The 11,665-nt window shown below is 30.9% G+C and overlaps 1 protein-coding gene, 1 long non-coding RNA gene and 2 pseudogenes across 2 annotated transcripts; 3 read left to right on the top strand and 1 right to left on the bottom strand.

Moving 5' to 3' along the window:
• Positions 1-537, top strand: LOC114078026 (amino acid transporter AVT1I-like). Its single transcript, XM_027918523.1, has one exon. It carries the CDS (start codon positions 1-3, stop codon positions 535-537), a length of 537 nt encoding a protein of 178 aa, XP_027774324.1.
• A 92-nt stretch (positions 538-629) lies between these two features.
• LOC114077924 lies at positions 630-2,327 on the top strand. The gene is made up of 3 exons (XR_003579312.1): positions 630-1,047; positions 1,192-1,322; positions 2,111-2,327. It is a non-coding gene; the product is annotated as an uncharacterized LOC114077924 (long non-coding RNA).
• A 1,071-nt stretch (positions 2,328-3,398) lies between these two features.
• On the top strand, positions 3,399-6,283 carry LOC107025697 (annotated as a pseudogene).
• Positions 6,284-7,124: 841 nt separating this feature from the next.
• On the bottom strand, positions 7,125-11,059 carry LOC107025170 (annotated as a pseudogene).
• Between the last annotated feature and the right edge of the window lie 606 nt (positions 11,060-11,665).

Genomic DNA, 11,665 nt, shown 5'->3' with positions numbered 1-11,665 from the left:
ATGAGTGTTTCACCATCAATTAAGACATATCCTGATATTGGTGAATTTGCTTTTGGTAACAAAGGAAGAATCTTGATTTCAATTTTTTTATATCTTGAACTATACTTAGTTGCAATTGAATTCCTCATATTAGAAGGTGACAACTTGCAAAAATTATTCCCAAATGCAAAAATTCATGTTGGTTGGGTTAAAATTGTTGGAAGGGAAGTTTTTGTTTTATTAGTTGCTGTCGTAATATTGCCAACAACATGGTTGAAAAGTTTAAGTTTATTGGCTTATGTTTCTATTGGTGGAGTTTTGGCTTCAGTTGTTTTGGTTTTTTCAATATTTTGGGTTGGTGCAATTGATGGTATTGGATTTAAAGAAAAAGGTGTGATTTGGAGATGGGATGGATTGATAAGTGCAATAAGTATGTATACATTTTGTTATTGTGGTCATGCTGTTTTCCCAACAATATGCAATTCCATGAAGGATAGGAGCCAATTTCCCAAGGTAATATCTAATTTTGATAAACATGTATTATTATTTCGATTTTAATTTACGTGATATTGTATGACTACACATGTCATATTACACCAATATATATATATATATATATATATATATATATAAAGAGAAAAATAAAATTAGATATTGTAAGAAGAGCACAAGAAAATATCCATAAATCAAAATATAACAAAACTTGAAAGTGTGATAATGATCTATAGTTCAACATCATCAACACATGAAAGAAAATAAAAAAATAAAAACTAAATTACAATGTTCAAGTTTTGATTAATAACAATCTTTATAATCTTTCCCTGTTGGAAGAATGTTGAGATTTGTACAATGGTTCTTCACCGTAGAAACCAAATCGCCGTGCATAGCTGAACATAATTCTGCAAAAGCATTAAAAGCTTTTGGTGCTTGTTGTTCTTCTGCAACATTGTCTCCAACACCTTCCTCTGGTATTACAGCAGCAACAACAACAACCTCTCTTTCTTGTGTTGTTGTAGCCATAGGAGAAGATATGGGCAGATCAACTGTCAATCGTATTGGGGAAATCATGTATTTATATTTTATAAGTTCAATTATAAAATAAGCATTTTGAACCCAATAAATAAAAGGAGTTATGATTTCAAATTTTCTTTCTTACTAGAGTAATATGAATTCCCACACAATGATGACGTGGAGGACTGTTTTTTTCTGTAGGGACATGATCTTCTTTGTTGTAAGCATCATTGATCGTTTTAATTGGCTGCAATGTATCTGATCCATCACCAGCACATCACACAATCACTTACGTGGAGTGTATATGTGTGGTGTATCACCAAACACATGAGGTAACTGCTTAGCCATGACCTGGATGCTCTCATTTATTTGTGCTTCCTTTTGTTGTTTTTTAGCAACGACCTCTTTTGTTGATTTTTCTTTTAAGATCTTCTCTGACTCGTTCTTTGGTGTTTGATCTTCGTGAGAATTATCTTTATTAGATACTAGAAGAGGATATAATTGAGGAAATTTAAATTTATTAACTTTTCAACCAATAAGTAATATATATATATATATATATATATACACGCATTCCGGTCAGGTGTAAGCGGCCAACTAGAACGGTCAATGTTGCTTACAATAAGAAATATCGGGTGGGTGAGTGTCTTTTCTATAGGCACTTGATCTTTCTTGTTGTAAGCATTATTGGCTGATTTAGTTGGCCGTTTATACATGACCCGAATGTGTATGTATATATGTATGTATGTGTGTGTATATATATATATATATATATATATATATATATACATACACACCTGTGATAATAGTTTCACTTGCAAGAGGAGTGAGATCAATTAGAAAGGCAGAAGAAGCAAAATTATTCACAACGCAATTGAGCTAGGATGAACAAGTGTTTTCTTCATCACTACAGCTCATGTTCTTCATATATCGAAAGAAAGAAAATTAGTCATATCAACACCATAGAAGAAAATAAAATAATTGATATGCACATATTTGAATTAACTGAAAACACAAAATGAAAATATAGAGAACTTTCTACACAAATAGATTTTATGTAGATATGTAGTATCATTAGATAATCAAATTAGAAAAATTTACATTGTTTTTATCCTTGAAGGACCTTTTCTCAGTTGAAGCACTATTGCTAGATCTTGTTGATGAAGAAAGCTACGCAAGATTAGTGTTATTGAATGAGTGATGTGATGGAATGAAAAAATGAGTAATGTAAGACTCCTATTTATAGCTCATACTTGCAATCTAAGGTATCATGTGTAGTAATTATAAAGTTGACTCTCTTGTCAAATATTAATAATATATTTTTGTCATTAATTCTATTTGATATATACATTTATTAAAATTTACAAATTGTTTAAAATTACTTTTCAAAAGCAATTAATTAAGGAGTATGACATTACTCCAATGAATTACATGCAAATAAGAATATTTGACCATAAAAATTATCATAATATTTTCTTGTTATCATACATATAGGTTCACATTAATGGTAATATATGTTTTGGTTCACTTCTGATCAAGAAAAAAATAATTAAAAACACAATGAATTAAGAATGATTATATATTTGAAGCTACAAACAATCACAACGGCAGTCAGTAATAATAATTAGTATCATCTATTTATTTATTTTTTCATTATTCCCCTAAAGCATTGTTTTGAGGTGATATTTTTAACAAAATATATATTTTATTAAGTTTTGTTTACTTCAAGATAATTTTCCATATATTTTCAATTTAATTCGCTACTTATGACTCTTATATGTAAGAAATAAGGTGTAGCAATTTTGAAAAACCATGAATAAAATTGAAAAATAATTTAGATAATAAATAAATTTTTAAAATCACACTAATTTAACTTCTCATTATACACCCAAGTAAAAAGGAATTACTACACAACTTTGTATATTAAAAAAATAATAATATGGTACTATTTAGAATATATGAACGTAATAATTTCAAATAACAGGGCCCACAACTTTTGACATAATTTTTTTTGTAAAAATTTAAGGAATCCCATAGTGTAATTCAATAATTACATTCTGTCCCGACAAATTTAGTATTTACAAAAAATCCCTTAAATTTGTTGTGCCGTGATACTTTAGACTCTAGTGATACATGGTAAATGATACATGGTAAGTTTAAACTGTTAAGAAAAAAATGTGGAAAAAATGGTACATTTAATGTTGTTACTAAAACAGCTTAATTTACGGTAACAGATCATTAATCAACATAAAATCAGCACGTAATTGGATATTAATTTCAAATTTTGAAAATCAAAGATTATATCATCTATTTTGAATACATTTTTTATGAACAATCTGTTAAATTTCGAAGTACAGTAGTTTTATTGTTGTTACAGTGGATTTTTCAAGATGAATACTTCGATTTTGATGAGACATTCCGGAATTTGGGTGAATGAATTGCAGTATGAAAGTTACAAAATCGACGGAATCGTTGTTGGAGATTCAATTTCATTTTCTAATTTCAAAGCAGCAATTGCAACCGAGTTGGATATTGATGTATCAAGGAAAGAAATTGAAATTCGATACATTGTAGAAGGTAACTCCTGTCCGATGAAACTTAAGAACGATATGAGTGTTAAACTATATTTTGAACTGAAAAAAAACGAGCCTGGATTTTCAGTGTATCCATTATGTATTGACACAATTGAAAAGAATAGTGGTACTGTACATAACTTTGATGGAACAAGTGGAGAAATAACGTGTGTAGAAGGCACAACACATGATACATAGGCTTTGGCAATGGTTGAAACTAGCTTATTTGATTCACCTGAAAATGCAGAAGTTGGAGTTGCAAATGTTATAATCAATTCAGATATTGTTGATGTGAAGACAGGTCAGATATATTAGGATAAAGCAACACTTGTAGATGTGATGACGAAATATAAGATAAAGAACAACTTCAATTGCAAAGTAAAGAGGTCTGATCAACAAAGGTATGACAGTGTTTGATATTTTAATGTATCATTTGTTCTTTTATATTTTAATTAGTACATGAAACATTACTATTTTAAATGAAAACCTACATGTATCATTTGTTCTTTGATATTTTAATGTATCACCATTTCAGTAATTTGTTTTGATACATTGAAATACCTATTTTGATACTTTAATATACTACTACTGATATAGTAAGGACTGTATCAATTTAAACAGTCATATAACAACTAGTGGATACTTTTCATTAATGTTGATACTTTTCTTAAAAATTGGTTGATACTTTTTGTGTAATTCATTGTTTGATTACTTTAAACATTATTGTTGAATATATTATATGATGCAATTGCTATATGTATTAATATGCTTAAAAAATGTACGCAGCTATGTGTTGTTATGCTTTTCAGACAAATGTGGTTGGACTATGAAGGCGTCCTGCAGGAAAAAATCTGATATATTCATTGTTAGAAATTTCAATAGTGAACATACGTGTCCGATGAGGGAGAGGGTATTAACCAAAGTCCAAGCAACAGTCGAATTTGTAAGTGGAGTGACTGCTCCAAAATTGGTCAATTATAAACGAATTTATACTCCAAGAGATATAATTGATGATATTAGAGAATATTATGGGGTTGAAATATCTTACCAGCAAGCATGGCGTGCTAAAGAACGTGCACTCTCCATGATTAGGGGAAAACCATCTGCAGGATATAGACGGATGCCGCGATACATACACATGTTAAAAACTGTGTATCCAGATTCTTATATAAGAATGCATAAGACTGAAGAGGATGAATTTATGTATCTGTTCATCGCCTTAAGACCATTCATTAGGGGATTTAAATACTGCAGACCAGTAGTTGTTGTGGATGGTGCACATCTGAGTGGAGCTTACAAAGGGACATTTGTATCAGCAAGCACACTTGATGGCGCAGGTATTTTTTATTTATAGTAATGATGTCTTTTTATATATTACGTATCAAATAATATAATGTGTGTGTAATCAGGTTGCATATTTCCATTGGCATATGGTGTTGTTGACACCGAAAATGATTGTTCGTGGACATGGTTTTTCGAACAGTTCAAACATGCATTTGGCGATAGAAAAGATATGTGTGTTGTTTCAGATAGAAATGAGAGTATCATGAAGAGTGTAAGGATTGTGTTCCCCGATGTACCTCATTATGCATGCATCTGGCATCTTTGGAAGAATGTATGTGGAAACTTCAAAAGGAGCAGAAAGGCCATAAGTGATCTATTCTACTCTATGGCCAAGGCATATAGAAAGGAAGATTTTGATAAGTTGATGGCTAAGGTTGATATAATTGATCACAGGGTTAAGGAGTACCTTGAATATGCAGGTTACGAAAAGTGGTCAAGAGTTCATGCAACAGTAAACAGAGGTAGAATGATGACTTCAAACGTTGCAGAATGTATCAATGGTTGTCTTGTTGAAGCACGCCAATTAATTATATTAGAATTCTTGGAAGAGGTTAGAATTCTTTTTGGATCTTGACATTGCAAAAACAGAGAAGTAGCCTCATAAACAAAGGACACATTAGGTAGAAAATTTGAGGAATTGTTGATTATAAACGCGGCTAAAAGTTCAAAAATGGAGGTATGTATCATTATATAGTACTTTATATTATATATATCTAATTCAGTGTATCATTCTGCATTTTTTAACATGCTTTATTTTTTAAAAATTATATATTTAAAATTTTTAATGTACACAGGTTGTTCCATCATCTGAATTTATTTTCTCAGTTTATGAAAATGGAAGAAGATATATTGTTCGTCTTGAGCGGAAAGTATGTTCTTGTGGTAGATTTCAACTAGATGAGATACCTTGTTCACATGCAATCGCTGTATTGAAAAAAAAGAATGTCACCGATATGAATCCGTATTGCTCTGATTATTACAAGCCTGATGCATTGGCAAAAACATATGAAATTTCAATGGTACCAATGCCAGATAAGGAAGATTGGTCAGATCCTAATAATGTGGTAGCTGAAACTGTGTATCCACCTAGATACAGAAGATCATCTGGACGACCAAGAAAAAGAAGAAGAAAGAATGCAGATGAAAAGATTTCGGTGAACACAAACTGTTGTGGACAATGTGGACAAGAAGGAAACAACGGAAGAACTTGTACTTTCTACCCAAAAGAGAAGTGAATTAGTCGTAATGTTTTTATGATATCAAGAATAATTTATAACGTAAATATTTTAATGAATTTCAGTTTTCATTACAGTTGAAAATTGAACACTTTTGGTTTAGATAAATAAACTTAATAACATGTGGTAATTAAATTTGAAGTCGTGCTTTTGATTATAAATACTTTGTTATTATTGGTGTTGATAAATATATTTGTGTCAATATTTGTTTTTAATATAAAATTTTATAAATCTTATGATACACTAAGATATATAAATTTAAGAATTATTAGGTAACATATTGTACATGATACATATTGTTTATCTAGTGTATCATGTACTTTTAGTGTGTGTTTTGGTACATGTGTATCATTTGCTTTGCACAATGATACATCTCCATTAGATAAAAAATACAAAATATTATTGAGGTTATTGTGTACTTTACAATGACTATAAATCATGTATCATGTGATTTTATATAATTTAACTTGTGTAATGCTTTTTTTGATATGCTTTTCTTGAAATATACAGTAAATAACTTTACTTTTAAAAAATAATACCAATTCATATAACTATGCTATTCAATTTACCTAAATATCATGTAAAATTTAAGGATTATAGGGTAACATATTGTACATGATACATACGGTTTAGCCAATGTATCAAGTATTTTTGGTGTGTGTTTGATATATATGTATCATTTGGTTTTGCCCAATGTATCATCTCCATTAAATAAAAAATTTAAAATTCTTTATTTCTATGTTTAATTATAAATACTTTGACTATACTTTATACTTTATTAAAGGAATTAAACCTGTGTGGCGCTATAATATGTCTGATATTTATATTTTCAAGATAAAAATATTTGTTACGTAATGTTAAAAAAAATATTCATGGAAATTGACAAAACCAAAAAAATAACATTAAAAAGGATCAAAATACTTGTTCAATAACATATAAAAACAAGAAATATAACATTAAAACATTGTTTTATCATGAAATGCTACACTACGTGAACTAAATCTTCTTCTGGTGGTGGTGTGACTACGCCCCTGGATTTTGGTGGATCATCATTGTCGCTAACATATCCGAACTTAGCCTTCTCACTTCCATAACTCCACAGCAATGCTCCATATCTTTGACGTAGGTAATCAGGACTAAAATCAGCATATGATATATTGATTTGGTCACTCATATACTCGGCAAATGCAGTAACATATAACCCACAGTCTCTACAAAAAAATACAGAATAAATTAAAAACTTAATGATACATTAAAAAGGACAAATGAAAAATTCTTGATACTTACAGGCTATCGCATTCCTGTAAAGGGATGTCTTGTGCAAATCAATCATGAAAGGAACTTGAGGCTCTAGAAGTGAACCAGTAATGTTGTCTTTGTATGCATGACAATCAGCAAATTTTGTGCGTTCATTTTTTTAAAAAAATCCACTGTCCAGTAGGTAAAAAGGAAGCATTTTAGACAACATTTTTATCTCATGAGGAATTGTTTTTCCTTGTGCTAATTGATGAGTCAAAAACCCTTATCACCCTGTTTTTCAACTCAACAACAGCCAACACCCAATGGAATTCTTGATCACAGTTAATTGGGATGTAGACCTCATCTACAAGATGTCATGGTAAAGCAGCTGGTATTCCAAAACCTTTGATGATGTTAATTATTGACCTCTCATGTACAGATACAACTGAAGTGCGATCAATATGTTCTTGTGTATTAAGACTATTATCATCATCGTCCATGTAATATCTATCATAACAGTTTTTTACATGTGACATGTACAAGCAGTGGGTTGTTGTGTATCTGTATTGATCCATGCTGCAAAGTTCTGATTTTTTACGAAGGTAGTAAAAAATCACATCGATGGGCTATAAACAAAATGAAAACATAGTAAAAAATGATATACATCTAAACAATATAAAAAAGGAAATATAATTATTAGAATATAGTATGATACTTTTGCAAATTAAATAGTATGATACTTCTACAGAATGTATCATTGCTAATTAAATAGTATGATACTTCAACAGAATGTATCATGTTATTATAATATAGTTATGACTGATACATATTTGATAAATAGTTTAAGATTTTTACCTCATCAGACCAACATTTGTTTGGCTATGACATGGCATAAAACCAATTCTTGTTCATTGGAAAGGCAACAACAAAGTCCATCATCGTAAATCCAAAAGAAGAAGATTTTGATCTGTATTTATCATCCGATGGGTTCCTGCATATATGATACATAAGTTTTGAATATATGTACATGATATATAACACTCACTTAATTACAATTTTTATATAACAAAGTATCATGAATTAGTTATATAAAAAATGATTACGCCTAACACTTGCAAAAATAATGTATAAAGCTTACTTATTGTTATGATTTTTTAGAAGCCCCCTTGACAACCAATTCATGTAATTCTCAGTAAGTTTCGACGAAACTTGATCTATAATGCCACATCTTTCGAACGGGAAATGGAGTCGAGCCATATCCTTCAATTTCTCTTTTCCCTTCTCGTTTGACCCAAAAGAAGTACAATATGGAGATTGAATCCTTCTCGAAGGCATTCTATTTCTATGCGCATGAGTGACTGAATCGGTTTTAACAACAATCTCCGTTATTGGAATATTAGTGGGTAATTGACTGTCGGTCAACAAGTACTGGCTGCTAGTTATATTCTGCGGATTGTAAGAATATAATGGTCTAGCATTAGTAGGATCTTTACCCAAATCTTTGATAAGCGCATATATTGCTGCTTGAGTTGATGGCGATATTGTTGTTGAAGTGGAAGATTCCTGTATAATATGATGTAATGATAAATTTGTGTGTAATGAAATTGTGTGTCATAAATCAAAATTAAAAAATCTACCAATGCATCCATTGTTGTTTTTTCGGACAAAACATGAGGGATGTTGTGTTGAACATTGTCATCAACATCTTGCTCCATGATATGTTCATTTAAATCTTGGTGCGACTGATGTGCGTCACCATCCTGAATATGCAGTTTTGAAATAAAAATTGTTAATATAATTTGTGCTGATACGTAACATTGATTATAATCACATGATACATAGTCTTGAGTAAATGTGCATGATATATGACAGAATTTAAAATGAAAAAGAAAGTGTCCATGATACATAGCATTGACTATATGTGCATAATACACGACATACATTAAAATGGAAAAATAAAGTGTCCAATGTATCATAAACATTACCTTTGGAGTATCACTGACTAGTTGTTCACCCTCATTTACAGAAACACCAACACCATCCACAGCGACATCCCCTGCATCGTCGACGATTTGATGTTCACCATTTTTACCAGAAAAACCAAAACCACCTTCAGCTACACCACCCATATCAGAAAGATCAATTGGTATTTGCTGACATGTTTGTTTGTCAGACTGAAGAAATGTGCTTGTATTATCCTGAAAATTTATGTTTTCCTTGCCTATAGATTGCATCAGCTGGGAGTGATTTGCTTTTATCAATATAATCAGTTCCTCAAATTTCTTGTCAACCTACAAATTGTAGATACATTTAGGATAAAAAGATTTTGTTTAAAAATAACAAAATAATTTACTTACGTAAGTTTTCAAATGTCCTTTCAACTCTTCAATATGTGGAATTATATTGTTGACATTCTGTGAATCTGCAGACCCATGAACATCAGCAGCCGGGTTCAGAGACACGTCTGGAACAGAACCATGTACATCAGTAGCCGATTTCGGTGACACGTGTGGAACAGAACCATGTACATTATCAGCATTCGAATTTGGAGGCAGATTTGACATGGAAACATGTACATCATCATCCGGTGTCGGAGACACATTTGATTGATCAGGCTGGTTCTGTTCTGACACCTTCTTTTTTTGAATAATCCCTTTTTTTCTTCTTTTTGGCGGTGGTGGAGGAGATGTATCAGACACTCTAGAATATGTCCTCAATAATTGTTCGGGAGGTTTTGTGGAGAAATTATCAAAATCATCTTCCTCATTTGGTTGTACTAATGGTAGTGATGAAGAATGAGCATGTTCAACTTGAGCAAGGTCAAAAGCTTCAATTTCCTCTGCTGTTGGGACAATGTTTGAACATGCATTCTGAATGTATCACAACACATAAGATAATTTAACTGTTAATACAATAATATTTCATAATGTATCACAAGACATAAATAACGATATTCCATATACAAAAATGAAATTTTACCTCTTGGAAAATGGTAGACATAAGCATTTCAAACTTTACCTTTTCAGACACAACTCTCCAATTGCACATTCTTGGGATGACATTTTGTTCTCTCACAGCTATTTTAGAATTTAAATTGGATGCACATTCGTATATCCAAACGTTAAGTGCATATGGCATCCCATATAATCGATACAACTTTTTACTAACATCAAAATCCTGTCTAAGTGAACCAATTAGTTTTGAAAATGATAGCTGACCCCAAGGAAAATGTTGATATCTACCATCTTCAACCATTAGAAAGTCGACAATAGATATAGTTGTATTATCAAGAGTAGCTAATACAAATGTATGAATAAAGAACAGTATAGACATTTTGAGTGCATCCTGATTGTTCTCCCAATTACCCATCTTAAACCGTTGAACTAGTTGATGCTTTGTAACACTAGTGACTGCACCAGGAAAATACTTTTGAAAAAGCATACAATTAGTTTGTTCTGGGTATTTGAAATCATTGGTATTTCCTCTGACCTTAAGTCCTGTTAATAATGCAAATTCATCTATACCAAATTTCAGGATACACCCGTTGGAATGTCTAATATGCAACACATTAGGGTTGCTTTGTTCCAATTCTAAAAGCAATAAACACTTATTTGTTTGGCCCTGAAAATTACATTTAGAAATGTCTAAAAAGGGTCCAAAAATTGTATCCTTAAACATATGGATAACATTCTCCCCTATGTATTTTTCAAAGTCATTCAGGAAATTGTTGTTAAAATTGACAGCAAACCTTATGGGATGTGTTGGTATCTTTTTTATCTTGTACTTCAGTGGCTGCAATTTGAAAATAAAACAGCAAATTATAGCGATATTGAAATATAAATACTAAATAAAACAACTAATACCTTACTGATACATGATATCAGTTTTCAGAAATTCATACTACATGAAAAACATGTGATACATATCTACTACATGTATCAGTGCATTGACTAAACATTATAACATGTGCTACATATCTAATACATCAGTACATCGACTAAACACTATACACACTGATTCTATATGTATCATCAAGCACAGTTGATGACGCTGTTATTAAACTTAGTGAATGATACATTATAACAATTTTCAAAACATGTATCAGTACATCAACTAACAACTAATACCTTATTGATACATGATATCAGTTTTCAGAAATTCATACTACATGAAAAACATGTGATACATATCTACTACATGTATCAGTGCATTGACTAAACATTATAACATGTGGTACATATCTAATACATGTATCAGTACATCGACTAAACACTGTACACACTG

Source organism: Solanum pennellii, chromosome 7, assembly GCF_001406875.1.
Source record: "Solanum pennellii chromosome 7, SPENNV200".
Taxonomy (NCBI): domain Eukaryota; kingdom Viridiplantae; phylum Streptophyta; class Magnoliopsida; order Solanales; family Solanaceae; genus Solanum; species Solanum pennellii.
This window is presented reverse-complemented; position numbering and strand designations above follow the sequence as displayed.

Bases quoted from the DNA above. Each gene is read 5' to 3' on its own strand.
- LOC114078026 (XM_027918523.1), top strand. From the start codon at position 1: ATGAGTGTTTCACCATCAATTAAGACATATCCTGATATTGGTGAATTT.